The following is a 22862-nucleotide window of genomic DNA, read 5'->3' on the forward strand; positions in this document are numbered from 1 at the left end:
TTGCAAGTTGGGGTTTATATTTTACAAAGTATTAAAGGGAACAGTATATTTTTTGAAAAACATTTATCCCTATGAGTCTCACCTTTTTACCTGTGTGTTGAATTCAGACTCGTAATTATGAACTAATAGGTATCTGGGTGTTTTGTGATTGTGCTAAAAGGAATTTATTTGCACATTAACACCAGCTTTTTGCCAACTATTTTACAGGTTTGCTTTTGCCGTTAATGTCGCAAGTAAATTGTAACCTTATACTCAACATGCTATGTATAATCCTTGCAAGGTATGCGTGTGTGAAAGAATGTGTAAACATATATATCAAAATAAATACAATTATTATGTTATATCATCTAATTGTCTTTTGTTGTTAATTCAGTGTACATGTATGGCTTTACGATATGGTACAGACACACAAACGGAGAACAAAAGATCCTTTCAGTCCTTGAGCTTTGGGTCTTGTTGAAAACGTCCTTGATCGTGCAGTTATGTGCTTAGTCTATGGGAGATTGTTATAATTATTAGGCCTACAGGGACAAAGGGAAACACAAATCATTGTCCTCGGGAGTATAGAAATTCACGACTGTGTGCGTTTGATGGGATAATGGTCTACAATTTTTTTTTTATTATGTGTTAATCAAGGGTATGGGTCGGTCACTCAACCGTCACTAGTACATGTTATTTTCATCAATTTCATCATGTAGTTGAGGGGTACCGCTAAGAAAAAACATGAACTTCTTAAAGACATCACGCATAACCTAAGTGGCAAATGGGTCCAAAGAAACATGGAGATGCCTCCTCCTGACATAAAACCCTTTGTTCTTCATGGACTTGTGATACCAGAGGCACAGCAGAGGGTTCTCCGGCCGACCGAGGGAGTGAGCGGCCACTGCGCGGCAGGCCGCCTGGAGCTCGCTAAATGTGACCCGTGCGCTGAGCTGGCTGGTACGGTGAATGCTGTCGATGTGGCCATGCGGGCGCAGGGCGTCGTATAAGGAGGCTTCGTCATAGCCGGGGTCATGACGAAGACTGTGCCATCTGTATATTGGGAACACAAACTAAACTGAACATCTCCCTTAAAAACTATTGGGGGAAAGAAGGGGATAACTGGAGGAGCTTTAGCAACTGGAAAACTCGGAATGTTTAGTAGACAGCATTTATCATGGGGTTTACAACCCCAAGTGAAAGGAGCTTTTGCATGAAATATTGGTGGCTTTTTTTTCAGGCGCCCAGAGAGATGAAAAAATATTACAGATTGACGTGACCATAAAAGTTTTTAAAAAGATTTATAACTTTATTCTACAGATATAGGCCTATCAGTTTTGAACTGATTGAAAAAAATTCTCAACTTTTGAAAATGATTATGACTACACATTTCTCAGTTTTTGAAGCAGCATCCCAAAACTCACGCTTACACGTTTGGGCTTCCATTATGAAATATTTATCATATGCTCCGACTCTAGAAGACAGTGGCGTAACTACACGCCCACCAGCCCCCCACCCCCATGCCCCCACCCTGGGTGTCCCCCCCCCCCCCCCCCCCGTTTTAAATCTTGAATTGAACAGAAATATATATATCATTTGCCTTCAGTGCCCCCCCCCCCCGAAAAAAATATATGCACCCCCGGCCCCCCCCCCCCCCCCCCCCGCCAGTTTAATCCTAGTGACGCCACTGCTTCGAGATTAACTTTTGTTTCATAAAACTGTATTAATACCTGACATTAACCGTAGCAATGGTTGCCTGTACCCTCGCATTCGTGTTCAAATCATGCCAAACCCGTCTCGATAACTGGTCCGGTTTACGGAGGTTCTGCAGGGCTTTGGAGGCCGGCGTAGGCGGTAGAAACGGGTCCTCGTACGGTAGGACGGCCCCGATGAGTCGCCGCTTACCGGCTTGGTACTGCAGCCAGTGATACCGGCAGCATGTTGGTGCTTTTAGTAGTTCTGTTGTGAGGTCCGTCAAGAAGGTTATTCGAGGTATACAATGTTGGGTTTCCAACGGTATTTTTTTTTTTTAAGATTTCTTATTATAACTTCTCAGACATATCTTGTTTCTTAAATCATAGGGAAATGATGTCTCTACTCTCTACAAGACTAATGAAGATCTAAAAGTATGGTCAAAGCATCCTCCATTGAAATGTCAGATGAAACTATCATTTCTCCATTTCATCTCAAAGGCCTCCTAAAAGTTGTTGCCTTGTAAAGAATGAGATCCCCTACTTTCAACAAGTTTGGCTGCAAACACACAATCCTCCAACTAAAATTTCGTTTGTATTTCAACTATGCAAGAAATGCAATTGCTATCTTCCCTACTCTTTTTTCCTCACCTATTTGATTTAGTATGATTTAAAACATGAACAGCATAAATATTTTTTTTAAAAATCAGTGGCGCACCCAAGGGGGGGGGGGGGGCCTCGGGGGCTTGAGCCCTGCAGCCAAATTTTTGGGAAACATTTATTGAAAACTTTAAACTTCTAAAAAATTGGGAAAAAAATTGTGACCCCCCCCCCCCCCCGACAAATCCTGGGTGCGCCACTGGGCACAATATCACTCTTGCCTTTGTCCACGGGTGTCCCGCGTCCAGCTAGAACCATCCTGTCATACATGCAGGCCAGCTTAGTGTCGGGATCTCCGAACATCCTCTGCGAGTTCTCAAACAGCTTGGCGAATGTCTTGCTCTTGCTGGGCGGCAGTGCCTGGTGTGAGCCCCGCCATGGAATGCTGGTTGCCCCACGGGTCAAGGCGAGACCCCGCCTGGCTAGGGTGGTCTTAACGTCCGTGTGGCGGTGTTTGCTCGGTGGCAGGACATTCAAAGCTTGTTCCATACGCCAGGGCATGATAATTTGGCCAAATTTTACTCACATTTTGTCCTAAGAATGTTAGCAGGAAAAATCAGAGCAAGTGCAACGTCTGCAGAAGCAACGAGCAATAATTTCAACAACGGTTGTCATGACCGCGCGTTGCCGCCATTGTTAACTTTGTGATAATGCGCGCTCAGATTGCGCGTGTTTGCTCAACTATTGACCAATCACAGCGCGCCGAAGACAAAGCAACAGGTGATGTATAGTGTGACGTCGGAATCACTTCGGCTCGGACGCTCGCTGAAACAACCAAAGCACAACATAAGCTCTATGAAAAAAACAAAAATCAAGACCGCCATGATTGTAGACGCACACCAAATGGACGTGCAGGGAGGTGAGTTTTTATATGATTTTTGTTACTTTTACTGGGGTTTTTTTGGAAAGGAATTTGGTTTGAGCATTACAGGTGTACACTAAAAGAAAGTTAGTTTGGGCTTCGGAGGTAGTATGGGAATAAAAATAAATTGGAATTTGGAACATTGAAAATGGACTAGTTTTGGCATATTTTAAAGAGTTGATCGTGACTTTTTAAATCAGCCAACATTTTTGTACATCTTTCCTGAGAAAAAAAGTGGTAAAAGTACAGTTGGGGAACCTCCGTTTTTAAATTCATAACCTTTTTTTGGTTCCGAAATGACTTCTACAACCTCAAGCAATCGCTAAATTCTGAAGCCCGGTTCATACTTCATGCGAAAGCGAATTTGACGTCATAAAACATTCGTTGCGAAATTCGCCCGAGTTGAAATATGTTCAACTTGTACGAATTCGCAGGGAGAATACTTGCCACGACGTCACAAATTCGCGTTCGCTTTCGCGCCGAGTATGAACCGGGCTTTATACCGCTAGTTTTTTAAACAGTATTTCGGGTAGAAAATGCGATTTTCCTACCCAGTTTTCCAGTTGGTGGCATTCGAACCAACGCGCTTTTGTGCATCCGGCAATGTCGATTTCTTCATTTTCGTGCTGCGTTTTGTCGTAGCCTTCGTTTTACCCCCATGGTTTATTTTTTTAAATCAAACATTGCTCTTTTTACAAGACGTTCCCTTTAGTTTGTAAAAGTCGCAAATTATTTCGGTGAATTGAAAAGCAAACGGCTTTTCATTCTTAAAAAAAAAAGGAGGCCTAACGTAGGATTACACTTTTTCAAAAGTAGTAAATACACACCTCATAAAATTTACTTTTGTAAAGTTATCCCTCCTCAAAAGATGGGATTTGTGAGATTCGCATCATTTCCCTTATATTCAAGTAGAAACATGACACTTTTTTATATCTTTTGTTTGCGAGCACGCAAAACACACCAAAGACACAACTTTATCACACCCAATTGGGAGTTATCCCTTGTGTAACATGGCAGCATTTTTTTAGGGTCAACCAAAACGAACACAAAAATGAAATTCACTATTTATCATGCCATTTCTCATTCAGAACAGATGTTTATTTAATACAGATATTCATAATCACATGATTTTAAGCTCATATCACATTAAAAGCTTACGGGCGTCATTAAGATTCATTTTTTCCCCATATTACTTGGTGGAGACAGGCTTACACATTTTTTCATAATATATTACTTCTTGACAACAAGGTTAATAGTAATAGAACAAGTTTTCAAATAAGCTGTTTCACATGTTGGATATGAAATGGTTTTATTAAATAATATAATATCGAGGGTGATTTTGTTCAAGACCACCTCTATAGCCCAAAAATAATTTCAATTTTTTTTTTTATTAACATGGTGTCATTCATATAAAGTAAGGCAAATAAATACAACAGCTTACATAGTTTGCACAATAGCCTTCACCACTTCTTTTGTTTTTGCTAGGTGCTGCTACATGTTTTGGTGTTTAAAAAAGATTGGGTGTTATAAAAAAAGATTACTGAGAAATGAAACTAAGACTATAACCCAAACTGTTTAACTGTCATGTGCACACACTAGATTAATCTGCACCATTAGTATGTAAAGTTGCCTTTTTGAAGAAAACCAGTCTCTTTCAATGTTAAGCCTCCTATATGTGAGTAAAGATAAAGTTCGTTCTACAAGTAGATATAGTTTTTGTGTGGGTTATACCGCTATAAATATTTCAAATTCCCTTTTTTTTTTAAGGAATTGTTTTTGTTCTTCAGAGATGAACCTCAAAACAATTAAGAATAGCTGAATTATGTTCAGGTTGGAATAGAAGGATCCTTGTAAAGACAATTAGCAGGAAACACAATGGTTTGACAACACACACAGAGCAAACAGATTATCTGTGAAGCATTTCCTTCAATATTCATTTTTAAACAACGCCTAAATAAATCCCCGCTATCTGATTAGTGGGTCGTTGATCACGTGTCATCAAATTATTTGTCCCAACAAATGACCCGGCCGCACTGCAAATATAGAAGTTCCATTCCACGGTAAAATAGAACTTACATTGCACGGTCATACAATTGGAAGCGCTATAACACAGCTCGGATGGCTCTGATGCTATACATTCAAAGTACCAGTTTACAAGTTACCAATGTGTAAAGCAAAAAAATGAATGTTTCACATTCGTGCGATGGAAAGAATAATTTCATTCATGTACAGATGGAATGTTCCATTCCACTTGGCTTCACCTCATGGAATGGAACATTCCATCTGTCACCACATGAAATTATTCTTACCATTGTACTCATAAACATTGAGTATTTTTTATACAATCTACCGTATTCCTTTCTAAATTTCAACAGGAAAGTCAAAAAATATTTAACAGAATATAAAATTTGGTTAAACTTTGCCGATGAAGGAAAATCATGAAAATCATGAACTGGATTCCCAAACTCAAAGAACACCCTGAGATGTCATATACATGTGTAGCAATTTAAACACTTGTAAAATTGTAAATCGGGGGCATTAAAAAAAAAAAATCATGTATTTTTTGCTATTAAATGAAGAGATTGGAGTGATAAAATGGTCTTCGTTTTCCAGGTTTTGGCAAGATTTTCTTCATCTACAATCACCATCATGATCACAACAAAGGTTCCAAATACCGAAAGCTATTCAAGTTACAATTAATTAATCAGCTGTTTGTGTGTTAATGAGCTATATTATTAAAAGAGATGTAGGTACTACTTTTCATTAACAACTGAGTGGAAAATATATCACCCTAGTATTGAAAATAATTCTAAACTCTGGCCCAATTGCCATGTAATCCAGCTTGCCTTTTTCATTGACAACATGCCAGAAATAAAGTCAGTGGTTGTAACTTAAAAATTAATGTTTGAAGTAGTCCCAACACCTCTTGCACTGTAACTTGCTGTCCAAACCAAAGTCTACTGCAGCAAGAGTGGTTTTCACTATGAACAGCGCCATTCGGTTTAAATAATTTTTTTAAATGCATTCGTAATCCAGTTTTAAACCCACAAACTCGGCGGTCGAGTGCTAAGACGTCTGCACTAGAAAGCAGGAGGTCATGGGTTCGAGTCTCACCAAAGTGATTTCTTCCAACTTTCACTCGGGAGGTAACACACTGAGTATACAGTGTTTATACTGCAGTGAAGGGCAAAACCTAATATCGAAATCCAGTTTTGACTGACCCTAACCTTTTGACCAGGTTACCTGGATTTCAAGCGTCATATTATCTTTACTTTGGTCACAGCTGAGATTTTTCAGAGTTGTAATCAATTAATGACAAGCAATCGCAACTCAAAAGTCAATCAACAGTGAAAATCAAGTTCCACGTCAAGTCACAAGCTATCCAAATGAACTGGACAAAAGAATTCATACGTTATTGTTCACAGCTTTACATGTGATCTGACTTCAGAACCGACTTATAATTTGACTCCTGATCAACTTGAATTGCAATTGACTTGCGATTGACTTGTGATAGACTCATAATTGACAAGTCTACAACTCCGATGATTATATCCATTTGAGTCTGTGACTAGTCCAGTTTGGTCTTAGCTTGCGCTAACCTTGGCTGGTTCACAAACTCCAACCCATACAGATAGATGAGTCCGAGACACACAGCTGTGGCAGCCATCCAGAAGAAGACGTAGGCTAGTTGAAGATAGATGTCAGCTAAAATATTAAAGCAAACAAAACAAAGTATATGTAAGGCATTTGCATTTCTTTGTTGGACTGCATACGCAAATACTACCCTTACTCCCTAAGATGTGTGATAAATCATATTCATAAATACCCAAGACACCATTCCTGTTGGTTGAGAGACTGTCACATGGCTGGTTTGAAACAGTTATTAAAGACCGGCTGGCTGGTCTTAAACACTTATCCAGGGTCACATGAAATTTGGGCTTCGATGAAATCCAGTGCCTTTTACCGTTTTATTGGTTTAATGCTCACAATCCTCACGTAGGCATGCGCAATACTACCAGTGAGTCAGTAATTCATAGTCCTTAGTTCACAACACACCGGCACAGCTGCGTTCTGCGCCACATCGCACAGTACGCACGACGCACGCGCCAATCTCCATTTAAGGAGTTGTTTATGATGTACTCGCGAGAGGGACATACCATAATACAGCCAGAGGGGTGTCCTGAAAAACATGAAGGAAACTTGTTGAACAAAATTATCAGAAATTTATAATTTTTGACTGTTTTGGCTTTTGGACCGAAAGTTTGTGACAGAAAAGGATTAGCATCCAGACTACAACCTGTCTCAAACATAGTGTTTAAAACCAGCCAAGCGCACATTTATTCCCTTATTAAAATTGGAGGGTTTAAGACTGTTACAGTTAATGATGAAAAGACAAACTGAAAGACACTCAGGCTAATGTAAATTCAAGGTAGACAACAAAATCCTAAAATTTATGCCAAGAATTTGGACATTTTGTTTGCAGTTAAAGTAAAATCATCCAATTGGAATAAAAAAGTTGTAGAATTTTCCCTTAAGGCTGGTTCATACTTCAGGCAAATGCGAAGCGAAATTGACTTCACAATACAATAGAATTCGCAGGAGTTGAAACGTGTTCAACTTATGTGAATTTGCAGCGCTCAGACTTGCCATGACATCAAAATTCATGTTTTGCATTTGCTTTCGCGCCGAGTATGAACCTGCTTTTATACAGTAGGAACAGCTAACAGTATACAAACTTACCGGCTGGGATGAGAATACTAATAATGACCATTGAGAACGCCACAATACAGATGACAGGGAGCTACAGCAAAAAAAGACAAGATAAAAGGGAAGTTATGATCCAGAAAGAGTTCTTTAAAACTGAGGTTAAAAGTCTGGTTTTGAAAAGTAAACATTCTGATATCTCAAGAAAAATAACAAAAAAAAAAAATACTGAGGCTCACTTCACCATGCAAACCTTCAAATCTTACTGTGGTCTCGGGATAATGACCAAACAGGTATTAAAAAGTATAAACAGGAGCCACCCATAGGCCAAGTATTTATTCACTGATCCCACAACTAAAAGCAGGGTTAACAGCTCATTAGTTGGATCAAGTCAGAAATTGTGGGTTACGTCCCCTCTCTATTGCCACTGCTTGATCCTCCCCTCCCCATCTCATTATTCCCATTCTAAGAAACGTAAAACTACAAAATTGAATAACCGTGCCTTTAATACACTTGCACGTACATTGTACTCAAACTTTCATGGCACATGAAGTCCCCGATAAAGTAACAGTGGCTGGCTTCACCTACCACAATCCTTTAAAATCTTATAAAAGCTCCTGGTGGATTTTGAAAGATTTGAGCGGGTTAGGGCTAGTCAACATCAATAAGCTTAACAAGTTGTGGAATAAGCATTTTTTGGAGAGTAAAGAGAACTGACCAGCAGGAACTTGGCGTCTCCCTTAGACCTGAGGGGAGACGGTGCCAAGATGCCTTCAGTCTCCTCAACGATGTGGTTGCCAAGGAAGAGGTCTATGGAATCCTGCACAGTGAAGCAAAGAGGTGGCTTACAAATGTTTTTGTTATATCCTGTGTTTGGATACTGTAATTTCATTAGTCTAGGACGGCCACATGTCTGGACAATAAAAATGCATTTCATTTACTGAGGGGGATATTGCACCAGTTGCGTTCACGGGAAAAATTCGTGTGGAACCTGCCGGCGCGCTATAACGTTGCGCAATTAGAATTGCAATGTCAAACACTCAGTCTCATGTCCGGCAGGTCACCAAAACCTTGAGTTATCAACGGTTACATCGCAGTGATTTAATTTATTTCTCACATAGAAAGTTACAACCATTTGTGAGTTATTGGTATGATATAACAAAACAATTGTTGACTGCTGTGATGTGGGATATGCCGTTTTTAAACCCCCTTAGGGCGCATAGCACCCCTCGGGTGTTAAAAACGTCATATCCCACATCACAGCAGTCAACAATTGTTAAATATCCAATTTCCAATGCATTATGCGGCCTACTCACACAAGCAAAGTGATGGCATGATGTGGTTACCAGGGAAAGGTAAACAATGAAAGAATGGTGGTTTATTCTTGGAATGTTTCTTATTCAGTCCTTCCTCTTCTTCAAAATTAAAAATGAGACAATGGAATCATCTAAGAACAATCTGGCTTACCTGTCTGTATCCATCAACAAAGTTGTTCATGTAGTACCGCAACATGGAGTTGTACAAGTCCTTCACCATTCCAAAATGTGTGCGCTTTCCAGTCCTGCAATAACATGTAACAATAAACAAAAAATTTAACAGTAGTGAATGTAGTAGTTAAAAAAGTACCAATACAGAAAGTAATAATGGAGAAAGTGACAGTTGGATATTGAACAGTGAAATCCAATGTTAATAGAGAATTCAGGATTCACTAACTTTTAAATTTGAAGGTGGTGCTGGTGCTGCTTATTGAATGTAATATTGAAAAGGGGGTGGGGTAGTGTGGGGTGGACATAATTGACACCTTTACATTTATTCAGAAAGTCTATTCTGAAATGTCAAAAAAATCACATGATGTTCAAGGAAGAAAATATTTGTCCACTGCAGAGGTTTTAAGCAATGAACCAATGAAATGTGAGCATAGAAAATATGTTACACAGGTGTTGGACACCTGGGGACAATGGAACCTTCCAGAGATCAGCTCAGAATTACAGAGGAATATATTGGACATACCGTGTGAAGTCGGTCTTCAGTGCCCCCGTGCCTGCATACTGCTTGGAGCAGAAATCAGCGTTGTCTGCCCACGCTGGGGGAAAAAAGAACATACAGTGTTCCTTTCATATAATGACACAACATCAATAGGGATTTTTGTAGTCATAAGCCCATTTCAAAATCTCTTATTAAAAGCATTTCTACCTTTTAATATAAAGCATGGTTCAAACTTACTGTTTTTGAAGGTGCTTTCGAATGCTGTGGTGAGATGATCATCTATGCTTTCACCTGGGTTTAGGACCCCAAACATCTGAAACGGAAGTGTGAAAACTCTAGGGTGATGTCACTGCTTTGAGACCGAGTTGTAATCAATCATCACAAGACATCGCAAGACAATCACAAGTAAACACAAGACATCACAAGTCATCACAAGTAAACACAAGACAATCACAAGTCAATCACATCACAATCACAAGTAAACACGAGTCAATCAAAAGTCATCACGAGTCCATCACAAGTCATAACGAGTCCTTCACAAGTCATCACAAGACAATCACAAGTCATCACAAGTCAATCAAAAGTCATCACGAGTCAATCACAAGTGATCACAAGACAATCACAAGTAATCACAAGTCAATCACAAGTCATCAAAAGTCATCACATGTTAATCACAAAGTCATCAATCTCAGGCCAAAGGACAAACTTTTCAAACTATTGACCCTCTGCCCACGTTGTAATAAATGGAGTCTAGTTGCTCTAAGGCAGTCACTGGAGTCAAGTCATCACTAAACAAGGTCGAGCTGAGACAAGTCTAGTCACATTTTGCTTGAGTCAATTATAACTCTAATTTTAGCGCTGCCTAATTTAGAATCGCATACTGAAACTGAGGTGAGTTTTTAAATCTTTATTCAGATATAATTTCTGTAATGGCAGTACGAGGTAGGAGCCTGTGGAAGAAGATAAAATTGCATGTGCATTGCAAGAACAAGCATGCATCCAATCATGACATGGGGTATAATAATAAGCAGTCAATGTTGTTACTTTCTTACATTTTTAAATACTGCATTATTAACCCTAACAGAACTCAACCCATCAAACCCCAACGGCATGTTTTGTTGGAATCTGTCAGGATGGGTACAGTACCCCTAAACTGACAGTCTTTTACATTGGGTTGGCACACCTCAAGAATCAAAGTCAGAAATATGTGTGTGCAGTTTCCCATATGGTGTTGGAATTTGCCAGGTTGGGTATGGTTCCGAGTGAATCATGCTAGGGAGTTGGGGTTAAAGTGGATTCATTTGCTGGCAGTGACTCGAGTCGAGTTGAGTCACAGAAACTTGTGTCAGACTTGAACAGAGTCATACCCAAGCCATTTTTATCACCTTATAGTTGCAGATGCTATTATTACCTGTAGTTGTTCTTGGAGCGTTCTCCTAGCCAGTAAGCTCTGCACCACGTTGGTGCGGTCCAGACAGTCCATGCAGTTGGTTCGGAAGACGCCAGTCTGGTGCTTGAGAAGCTGACTCGTGGGACTGAGTATGAAGCACCTAGGAGGAGCAGCAAAGTTTGGGTTTGGATTAAAGGCTGACAAATTGGTGAGTTATATCTAAGGGCACACAGAGACTCTTTATTGTATTTATTGCTATGTTGGGGGACTGGAATGCTTTTCTATCATGCATCTACCTTTTTTATAATTCAAACAGACATTTATGTTTTAGACCTTGATTGTTTATGGCAGACACAAACATTACAGTCATTTTTAAGGGGATTTCATCACAGATGCTCAAAGCAAATAAAATTCACTTTATGAGAAGACTCAGCCAGAGGATTTCCTTACAGTGCTGCAACAAGAGCCAGTACTGGTTAATGCCAGGGGAGCATGAGACTTTTGTTTTCGGGCAAGACGTTTTTATTTTTACTACAATTGCCTCTCTCCACCCAGGAGTATGAAAAAAATTGGTCTCACGGCCTGATGTACTGGGGTAATAATTGTAAAGTGCTTTGAGACCTCTGATGTACAGCACTATGTAAGCATCAAATTATTATTATTACCAAGGTTCAATTGGTTTGGTTTACTTCAACTGACTTTTTCCAAAGAGTATAAATACTCACAATTTACACAAATTAATATGCCATATTCTTAAATTTATATATTTTTCTTCGCAATGAAATGCTAAATGCCATCATAACCACCACATTGATACTGCAAGACAGAGGTGTCCCACAGTCAGACTTAAGCAAAACTGGAGCTAAGAATAATTTTTTTGACAAGTTTTTTACAAAATAAATCTGTCCATCTGCATAATTCACAAATCATACTTTAATCTTTGCCAGACGTACTTACCCATGTTTTTCTTGAGGAGCTGCTAGTCTGTCCATGAGGATGGAGAGGCGGTCCCATCGCATCTTACGGCACTCATGATGGAAGTCAAAGGATTCATACCTGGAGGATTCAACATCAAAAACCAGCATTGTAATCATTGTCAAATTAGTATAAATTATGTTTTAATTGTAACTCTTAGTCTTCTCTCCTTGTTTGAATAATGACATGCATGCAGATCTAGAGGTAAATGCAGCTGAAGGCTGAAGAATCATGAGATCATATATTTACCCTCTTACTGTTTAAACAGTCACAGACAGTCAAATATTCCATCCACTTCCCTGCCATGCCTTTTACACAGGCTAGTCACAAACAGTCAGATCATATTTCAAACGAGCACTCTGACTAGCCCTGTTATGCCAGTGCAGTTGGCAAAGAGAATTATCAGACCTTTCAAAACATTTTAAATTTGCCTGACTAAAAGGGTTTTGAAAGGTGAAATAGTGCTGGAACTTTGGGATTTTTCGAAAGGTTTCGAAAGGTGAAGCAACTCTGTGGGCAAATTCAGTAAGTTGCATTTCAATACCTTTCGAAAGGAATTGAAAGGTGAGGTAGTGCAGTAACAATAATTTCTGGAGGATTTTAAAAGGTCCAGCATTTTTTCCCTCCAATTTGCCAGCACCCAGATTTTGAGGTGTTTTGAATGGTCTTACTACAGGAGAGCTAGTCAAATTCAGTCAACAATCAATAGCAGGAAACTGGTAGCACAGCTGTCTTATCAACCACCTACAGTCAAAGCACAGCTGTATCAAGTTACATAAACAGTCACAGCCAACCAATCCCACTTTATGGGAGCTCTTAACTGTTGAAAAAAGTCACTTTATTGAGTTTGACTGAAAGGACAACTTGGCACGGAATCTATGTTTGCATAGGAGGGTTAATATTATATGTTTAAAAATTGAGTAAATTTAATGTCAAGAACTGACTAAACATTACTTTATACTCTTGTTCCCTGAATCGATTACAGCTTTGGCGAACGTCTTCTCTAGTCTGTCCTCAATCCCTCTGTGATCAATCTATATATGGAAGAAAAACAATTTGAACAGACAATAACGAAGAGCATTATTATCCATTTCAATATCTTGACCACAAAAATTCAACAAGCACAAGGATATTTGTGTTGCACTAGAACAGGTTATTAGCAAATATCCTTGCCGTGCATACTGCTAACTCATTTTCACAGAGATGCCACCAATATATCAATAAAAAGCCTGAAACACTACTAAAAAACCTGAAACTACCCTTACCCCCTTTCAAAAATGTGTTTTCTGGATGTTTCAGATCAAATCCAGCACTTTCAATTTGCCACATTTAAAAAAAAAAAAACCTCAATTCAGGTTAAAATCTGAAAAGTGGCATCTCTGTTTTAATATAATTTTATTATTTTTTTGTAAAAAAATCAGGAAGTTTATCTAATGAGCCCTCGTCTGATTGGAAGTTGAATATATTTCTAATGTGAAGATTTTTGTGGAAAAACCTTAATAAAATCTTGAAAACCGTTGGAAATAGTTTGGAAAAACCTTTGTTCACAGTTGTTGGACCTGATGGCTTCCGAAAATATCCCAAGACAACTGTACTTATACACTTGAAATCCTGTGGTTAACTGGGATGTGGTTTAGCAGTTGTAACCAAAAAACTGGTTCAATTGTTTCTCATTGGTTAGGCATTTTAGCAACTTGGGTAGTGCAGTAATTCACTTGCTTTTACGTCACAAACAATATTCAAAACTATCATCCAATGACAAACAACTGAACCAGTTTTGGGTTATGAACGCCAAAACGAGATTCTGTCTTCGTACTCACCAGGTTGACCAGAACTTGATCACCATAACTGACCACCTGGCTGTCCAGATGCCTCATAAAGCCATCCATCTATATGCAAATACATTGAATATTCATACTACATCCTATTTAAAATTCATATATGCAAATAAGATACATTCTTATGATGAATATTTATGAGAGAGGTATTAAGGAAAGGAAAATCAGCACTTACATGGTTGAGAGCTTGGCTTATCAATATCTTTGGTTTGTATTTGATGTTGGGCCGTTGGGACCAATAAAGTGGTATGGAACCTCTCGTCTGAAAGATTACCAAAAAAAATTACAAAAGTTACAAACAGAAAGAATATCAGATGAAAACAGAAAGAACATCTACTGAGTTAACACTTGCATTTGAATAATTTCCACATCAATAAGGGGAGAATGCAAAATATAAGATGCGGTAACTCGAGGTTTACCTTGAGGTTTTACGAGGTATTACAGGGTTTTGCAGGTTACCACAGGGTTCCACTTCAAGTTACCTGGTAACTCCAGGTTTACCTTGAGGTTTTGCGAGGTATTACAGGGTTTTGCAGGTTACCTCAGGGTTCAACTTCAAGTTACCTGGTAACTCAAGGTTTACCTTGAGGTTTTGCGAGGTATTACAGGGTTTTGCAGGTTACCTCAAGGTTCAACTTCAAGTTACCTGGTAACTCCAGGTTTACCTTGAGGTTTTACAAGGTATTACAGGGTTCTACAGGTTACCGCAGGGTATCAACGCTCATCTAATTGTGCATTCTTCCCTATAAGAACTGACATCAACACATCGTCTGGAGAACATTGATCATTTTGTTACCTTTTGTGACACATTTCCCAAAAAAATTTCCAAACATTTTAGAATGAACATTTTCTCAACAACAATTTTCCCTTGTTTAAAAAACTAAGCATAGTTGGCTAATCACATTTTAAATTTCCGTCAATTCTGTTCTGTTGATTACCACTGATAAATAATTACGAATTTCTCTTTTACTTGAGCTTTTCAAAAACAACAGATAATCTGCAACCAGTACGCTTTACTGATTGCGACGATCAATTTTCTGATCACAATCAAATAAAACAAAATTTGATTACGGAGACCATACCTGAACAAATGAGCCCCTCCATCCGTTACATTGCACAATCTGTTCCGTCTCCACAAAGTTAGCGACATGTCCCTCCGTATCCAAGCCACGCATGTAATACCGTGTCCCGGCCCGGAAACAACTCCGTCTTGAGATCAGGATGTAGTCAAATCGCTTGCCATGCAAGATGCCTATTCTTATCGAGACGACTGGTACCCGGCAGTCCAATTAAGGACAATTTTATACACAAGTTGGTGTACAGGTAACAAGTGGTTAACCAGTGTTACAGTCGAAGTCCATCACAAGTATAGTATGAGTATCGTCCGTTTTGCAATGGAGCCCTCTCCGCAACCAATCGGAGTCAAATTTAGAAATTGTGACATCATTTCGATTAGAATGTGGACTAAGCTGTTGATTGGTCAATTTGGCTGCCATTTTTTTATAATACAATGGGTTACCGAAGACCGGATAGAAGGCACCCGCTGAATGGTCAGAATTTGGAGGTCAAGACGCAGTCTTATTTTGCGTAATAATCGCCGAATCTGCACGCACATCACAGACCCTTGCCGTGCAAGGAGATATTCCATAGACTATCACGAGTGCAGCCACAAATCAAGTCATGAGTCCCATCACAAGTTACAAGGGATGCACACGAACAAAGACGTTGTCAACGTCGCCACAGTTCATTTCAATAACTTTTGACTGACTTGGAACTGGAGGACTTGTGATTGACTTGTGATGGACTTGTGGGGACCTAACTGTGGACTTAATTGTAACTGAGACACTATGATTTTCCCTTATCCTTTCAGGCCCTTCAAAATCCACCAGGAGGATTTGGAAGATTTTGCAGGATTGAGGAAGGTAGAGCCCAGCTACTACAATGTATTACTTTACATGGGGCTTCACTCCCCTTGAAACTTGGTAGGTACAAAGAGTGTGGCATAAGATTCCTAGAGCGTGATGGATTTTGCAGGATCAAGGCAGGTAGAGCCCAGCTACTATCACTTTACATGGGGCTCAATACCCCTTGAAACTTGGTAGGTACAAAGAGTGTGCCATAAGATTCCTAGAGCGTGATGGATTTTGCAGGATCAAGGCAGGTAGAGCCCAGCTACTATCACTTTACATGGGGCTCAATACCCCTTGAAACTTGGTAGGTACAAAGAGTGTGCCATAAGATTCCTAGAGCGTGATGGATTTTGCAGGATCAAGGCAGGTAGAGCCCAGCCACTATTACTTTACATGGGGCTTGATGCCCCTTGAAACTTGGTAGGTACAAAGAGTGTGCCATTAGGTTCCTGCACAGTGGAGGATTTTGTAGGATTGAGGAAAGTAGAGCCTAGCCACTGTTACTTTTCAGTGGACTTTTTGCCCCTTAACAAGTTTAATACGCAAAGAATTTGGCATTGGTTTCTTATATGGTCGAAGATTTAGGGTGATGTTATTCTTAACTGAAGCTAACCCATTTGGAAAAGGATACATCCACACATGACTGGTAATATAAAACGACCCAGCTGGAGAACAAGAACAGAACAAAACAGTCAAATTTATACAATTTCTGCATTGGAATCTTTACACTTGTTGACAATCAGTGGGAAAAACTTTAAAGAAAAGAGAGAAGAAATTGTAAGCGCACACAGAAATGTATATCAATGGTAATGTAAATGTAATGGAATAATTTCAGTGAAAGGGCAGTTTGATCTCATTTGAGGAAACCAAACAAAACATAAAATCGTTTTCAACAATTTTGAAAATGAAGGAGAAGCAATTGAAAAGGCTGCAAAACTACACAACTAAATGTGAAAAAAACCCAAATATTTTCATTTTTGCAAACAATGAATTTTGGAGCATTTTGATTTGTTAAAAACAATCACACTTTCTTACCTCAGGTTGAGATGCCAGTTCTCGTAATAAATGACCGTTCCAAACAAAACGCTGATCAGCCTGTCAAAAAAGAAGAACAATGAATAATTTTAAGAGATGCTTTTGGTATTCTGTCAATCAAAGATTCTGAATTCCATTTTGTATTTTCAGGTTTTTTATTGATGGCGGATACATTGATGTGTCTTTTTATTTCTCTTGAAATTTCAACAAACACTAAATGTTTCTAAAAAATATTATCAAAATCAAATTCAACAGGTTCTGTAGTAAATTATTTTTAAAAATGTCCACGCACCCTCTCAAAAAGTGGCATTTGCAGGAATTCAGGACTAGTGTTGTACAGCCTCTGTAGAGAATGTGTGAGGTCATAGGTCGTTGAGAAGAAGCAGTCATTGGTATCCAGCACGTAGTTGATCATGGACTCATAGGTGCGGTTATACTGTTGCTGCAGCAAAGAAGTGGCCAGACACCAAATACATGATGTTGAAATGTTTATTCAATCTAGACAATACTTGCAGTACAAATTAATCAATCTCAAACCAGGCTGATACTGCTCTATGGGCAAAAAAGAAAAAAAGAAACGACATGCTTGATTTTATGTCAGTCGGTTATTTACATATATTATGAGTCTCAATAAAGATTCGCTAAATATTAATCAGAATGTCAACTTGAGTAAACAACAGCAAAAAAAACCACATGTACGGTTGACATAAACAGCCAGCTTGGAGGTGGTTTTAAATGTTTTACCCCAATAACAAGGAATGCACGAAAGGTCTATTTACATTACATGGCATCTAAAAATAGGGTAGGTAGGTAGGGAGTTTTTTGGAGGGTAAGTTTTTTGTCTACGATCATACGGAGGTGTCTGCGTGTAGTCAAGAGTAAAAGGTAGAATTTGATGATTTCCGGGGGTTTTCCCTCATTTTTTCAACAAACAAAAACTAGGGTAGGGGCTGTCAAAATACTAGGTAGGGTAACCGGAAGCAGTTATTTGTTTTGCCTTGTCATTATACCTATGAAACAAAGCACGCACCTCCAATATGGCTGCCAAGAAAAGGGTCTAAACACACACTAACAGTAAACATAAGTAGGCCTATAAAGATCTGATACACCGTGCCCTCTGGAGACATGCACACAATAGGGAACAAAAGATTGTATACGTCTCCACAGGGCAATTTCTATAGATGAATACGTCTCCACAAGGTTTTCACGAAATAGATATATGGATTTTACTCCAAAACTAGGAATTTCCAAGGTATGTTGATTTGTCGCAAATGATAGCGTTTTAGAAAAGGGATATCAAGTCTGAATTTCAGCCAAGGAAATTAATTCTGGTTAAAATAAGAGCATTTTGAAACTGTACTTTCAAACTCGAAAACTTTAGTACACGAGAACAAAGAAATGTCTCCACAAGGATACAAATTTCAGTATGTGTGGACATAACCCCACACACAGACAACATTTTACCAAAGTTGCAATTCACACGAGGTTATTGAATTTCCTGTGCCGTGTTTTTCATGTTGTTTCAACAAGTTTAGAGCATTTCAACACAATTTATCACCGATTAGGTATATTGTGGTATCCGAGAGTGTAGCGGTAAAAACCCTAATAAACTAACAGAGTATAAAGTCAGACAGACAGACAAGAAAAGTCGGACAGACAGACAAGAAAATCAGGAGTTTCAAACCTGTTGTTCATTGAGATGCATGACTGTCCTCTTGTAAGGCAGAAGCTCATGACCTGTGACCTTCCAGATGGTCTGGCCATTGATTTCCCCGACCTTTGACTTCTTGGTGATGACCACCAAATAAGGGCCTGCAAGAAAAAAAGTATAGGTAATGGACAAGTAAACAGAGAAAATGACAAGTAAGCAAGCAAGCAAGCGTAGAGAAGGTTTGCTTTTGTTATGGTAGATATGTGTGTTGTATTTGACAAGGGGTGAAAATGAAGAAAACATGCACCACAACATTTGCATAATGATTTTGATAACGGATTTGCTTCATCAGTGGCAAGTAAGTTGTCTTATTTAAACACATAGTGTGCCTGCAAAATGTACTGAAAGCTGTTTCAAATCATGCACTGTTGTTTTAATACCATTCCATTTCATTGTGTAAACTGTCATTAATTGTGAGTTGAAACATTAAATAAATTAAGCACTCTTCGGGTTATTTCTATACCCTCTGCAAAATGTCGATTGAGGGAGCCTTTTTATCACTGCTAACTGGTTCTTGGAGATGAGTGGCTCTTATTTTAAGTGTGTTAGTGTTAATTATTTTAACGTACAGTCAAAGCCTTCCAGGACACATCACTTCGCAGTGTGCACTGTTCTGGTTATTTCTACACTGCCAAAGTTTGGTTGAGGTCATTTTTTTCTCTCTATTACTAACTGGGTCTGAGAGATGGATGGTTCACCTTACCTGCCAAAAGGCGTATCGTCCCCATCAGTCCACATATCGGCCGGCTTGTAGCAAAGGGCGGGATCTGATCTGAAGATTCTGCCAATGGTACACAAATATGTGGGGTGAGATGGCCTAACGATTAAGAACACTGGACTCATGCTCTTGTGTTTTAGAGGCAACAGTGGCATGGGTTCAAGGCCGGGCCCGGACACTTGTGCCCTTGAGCAAGGCACTTAACCATTATTGCTTCGTCCTTCGGATGGGATGTAAAGCTGTAGGTCCCATGTGTTGCATAAATGTACGTAAAAGAACCCAGCAAAAACTTATCACTAAGAGAAGGGGTTCGCCCCGGTGTTTCTGGCAGTTATCCTCATACATACACCATGAGGCTGTACGCGATAGCCACACCAGGCATTTGTACAGAAGCTAACAGATACAGATACAGATATGATAATTATGTGTCAGCACTGAATTTCCCCCTTCTTATAAGCCAAAATCAAAGTTTCGTGCGAGCAATAATTTCTGGGACAGAATTTTGGATTTACAAACCCACGTGATGCTGAAAGCTAGCTGTCTATTGGACTAGGATTGCATGACGTCTTTTGTTAAATCCAAAGTACTGCGAGTCCAAACTTTTCAGACTAGCTGTGGCCTACTCATGAAAGCCAAAGAAGGACACAGTGCATTCGAAAATTAAAGAGGTTGTGGAATGCTTGAAGACATTTCCGTCATTTTTTGGGTATATATAGCCTAAGGTGTAATGAAATAAAAACGACTATTGTTTCTGTCACGAAATGAGTACAAAGGGTACTTTTGAGAGCTATTTTTCAGGTCCTGTTTCGACCCGAACGTGCAATTTGTGTAAAAGTCGTCGTTGCGGGCAGCAAACAAAACACAGTAAATCGTGACGTAATAAACAGGACTCGTTTATGCTACTCTGCATCGGGAGTCCTGTTTATTACGTCACGATTTACTGTGTTTTGTTTGCTGCCCGCAACGACGACTTTTACACAAATTGCACGTTCGGGTCGAAACAGGCATGACAGGACTTGAAAAACAGCTCTCAAAAGTACCTTTTGTACTCATTTTATGACAGAAACAATAGTCGTTTTATTTCATCACACCTTAGGCTACATATACCCGAGAAATGATGGAAATGTCTTCGAGCATTCCACAACCTCTTTAAAACGTCTCATCCAAAGTTTTGTACGAGTTTGTCTTCCGTCAAATTTTTATATCAGGAACCTGTGAACGTTAATTGCTGATTTCCAGACCATATTAGGTACTCACGTTCTAGTGAAATCTCCTGACTCAGCCTGTCAATGACCAAGAGTTCCTTGGTACCATCATCTCTGGCTTCCACATAGAACTTGTCATCGGTGGTGTATCTGCAAAAAAAAAAATCAGATAGGAAAGAATGTTACATCCTGATGCCACTTCTTTCCTTCTTCATATCATTTCACTGAAGGTCAGTCATTGCAAAACTGTTGAAAAGACATGAATCTGGGATTGAGAAACAATTCCAATTTTGTTAGAAAATACTTTGGAAATGCATTCGACTTTCCACAGACTTTGTACACAACCAAAGAAATGGCATCTGGATACACGTACTACATTTTGTTTCCCGAAGGATGCAGCATTAATAACAAGCTAAAAAATAGCTTTGAATGCAAATCCCTTTTAGTTACAAAAGTACACACTGAAAAATTGTCTTACTTCTAAACGAAAGAATAAGAAAAATTCAATGAAAGAGTACTGGTAGGCCTACTGTCCTAAGCAAATAAAGGGAGATTCTTCAAATGGCCTATAATTCCCAGAACATAAATAAATAAATCTATAATTTACCAAGGCCACAGGGAAGTACGGTAAACGTGAAACATTTACTGTAGCAATTTCTGAACAGTCTAAAATATGGCATGTCACCAAAACAAGTTTTTGTGCGTGAGAGCATAAAGTTGTAATTATTAGATAGTGGATATTTTGCCGGAGGTAATGACGGCAAACTAACGATTACTAAAGGTTTGCTGGCGGCAATCCATATCAACAGAGGGCGCTGTACTCTTTAAAATAGGGCTGAATTATAAGATGTATTTAATTCCCACCAAAAGTTGAGTAGCACGTTTGGTGTAATGGTTAAGCAAAGGCTCTAGTAAGCGGGATGACTCGGGTTCGATTCCGACCGTACCACATTTTAAAGGTTTTTTTTCTCATCCCCAAATAAATAAGAATATTCTTCTTTTATTATTTTAACATGTCTCAAACATTTTTTGCAAAGTATTACATTTTCTTTTTCAGATTTGTGGCTCTGGAGGATTTTTTTTAAAAGGGAAATAAAGTCCAAAATTATAAAATGGTCTGAATCCCATCTTGTGAATACGAGGTAACAACGATAATTTTGGCATGGAGCCAGACTAAAACTTTTCACTGGAAAATGTTTAAGTACAAAAAAACAGTAACTGCGCATGTTCAGTGCATATCCGGCAAACTAACGTTTACTAAAGGTTTGCCGTCTCCGGCAAAATATACACTGCCTAATTATTACTAAATTAAGAGCCTGCACTCTCCCCCTTTTTATTTTGTGTACCACTCAACATTTTGATCAAAAGTATTTGGGTGCCACTTTGTTGGGTGTGTACAAAGTCTATGGGGAGAACAGCTGTAGTTGTGAAAGTGTTCGTGTTCTCGGTACACTCACTTTCTAACAAAATTTCCAACAAAACTTGAAAATGAAATGTTTACAAGTCCCAACAAATTCATGATGTTTTTCAAATATATTTCCAATGACTCTCCATCAATGACAATGAGCATGATGAGGTTACGGATAATATAAAAAGTTAGGCTATGTCAGGAAACTTTAATCTTTCCAATTGTTTCTGTAATTATAAAGCAAATTTGGCCATACATTTTATAATGCAAATGTACACGGTGTACAGCGCACACTTTCCCATACGAATACACACCAAACGCCCCCGGCGCAGTTCGATATTCCCAACACGAAAAAATGTATCAAATATTCCAATAATACCTGCATTTAGATTGAAAAGAAACAATCCACGGCAGAAATCTTACTTAACTAAAATCTGATATATCAACCTCAATGGCAAAATGTATTAAAAAGTAATTAAAAACGGCATTAAAACTTACAACACCAGCGACTCATGCACCGCCATGTTGGACCACGGATCAGCTCACAAGGTTAAAGGTCATTCAGCTCAGAAAGAGGACATTAATGAGGGGTGGAGCATGCAAGGAGGAGACGGGGATGCGGACCGTTGCGGCACATCCATTGTAATAGTGTTTAATGTTTCAATATGAGTCTTTCCCTCTTAAAGAGTTAAATAAGTAAATATCCAGTATTGTAAATTTCGAACTATATTTACCTGCAAATTGCTATCGTGTTTGGATCATTTGGAAATTTAAGTAAGAATCCAGTAAA

The 22862-nt window shown here is 38.9% G+C and overlaps 2 protein-coding genes across 2 annotated transcripts; both read right to left on the bottom strand.

Moving 5' to 3' along the window:
- Positions 1-700: 700 nt before the first annotated feature.
- Positions 701-2868, bottom strand: LOC119738721. The gene is made up of 3 exons (XM_038213655.1): positions 2552-2868; positions 1710-1938; positions 701-1032 (listed from the first exon to the last, which is right to left on the bottom strand). The coding sequence occupies exons 1-3, from the start codon at positions 2829-2831 to the stop codon at positions 753-755; spliced, it is 789 nt and encodes a 262-aa protein (XP_038069583.1). The 5' UTR covers positions 2832-2868; the 3' UTR covers positions 701-752.
- Positions 2869-4265: 1397 nt separating this feature from the next.
- On the bottom strand, positions 4266-22633 carry LOC119737802 (phosphatidylinositol-3-phosphatase SAC1-like). Its single transcript, XM_038212416.1, has 19 exons — positions 22571-22633; positions 20717-20814; positions 19445-19522; positions 18715-18842; positions 17323-17472; positions 17031-17090; positions 16627-16660; positions 15168-15355; positions 14261-14347; positions 14068-14136; positions 13202-13281; positions 12230-12328; positions 11294-11432; positions 10120-10195; positions 9907-9979; positions 9364-9457; positions 8615-8716; positions 7933-7993; positions 4266-6897 (listed from the first exon to the last, which is right to left on the bottom strand). Exons 1-19 carry the CDS (start codon positions 22594-22596, stop codon positions 6761-6763), a joined length of 1779 nt encoding a protein of 592 aa, XP_038068344.1. The 5' UTR covers positions 22597-22633; the 3' UTR covers positions 4266-6760.
- Between the last annotated feature and the right edge of the window lie 229 nt (positions 22634-22862).

This window comes from Patiria miniata, unplaced genomic scaffold (genome assembly GCF_015706575.1).
Source record: "Patiria miniata isolate m_02_andy unplaced genomic scaffold, ASM1570657v1 HiC_scaffold_3, whole genome shotgun sequence".
NCBI lineage: Eukaryota > Metazoa > Echinodermata > Asteroidea > Valvatida > Asterinidae > Patiria > Patiria miniata.

Coding starts and splice junctions, on each gene's coding strand:
- LOC119738721 (XM_038213655.1), bottom strand. CDS start 2,831: ATGCCCTGGCGTATGGAACAAGCTTTGAATGTCCTGCCACCGAGCAAA. Junction 1,939..2,551: donor CGGGACACCCGTGGACAAAG/GCAAGAGTGATA, acceptor ACCTCACAACAG/AACTACTAAAAGCACCAACA. Junction 1,033..1,709: donor ATTGCTACGGTTAATGTCAG/GTATTAATACAG, acceptor CCCAATATACAG/ATGGCACAGTCTTCGTCATG.
- LOC119737802 (XM_038212416.1), bottom strand. CDS start 22,596: ATGGCGGTGCATGAGTCGCTGGTGTT. Junction 20,815..22,570: donor GTGCATGAGTCGCTGGTGTT/GTAAGTTTTAAT, acceptor TTTTTTTTGCAG/ATACACCACCGATGACAAGT. Junction 9,980..10,119: donor CGAAAGCACCTTCAAAAACA/GTAAGTTTGAAC, acceptor TTTTTCCCCCAG/CGTGGGCAGACAACGCTGAT.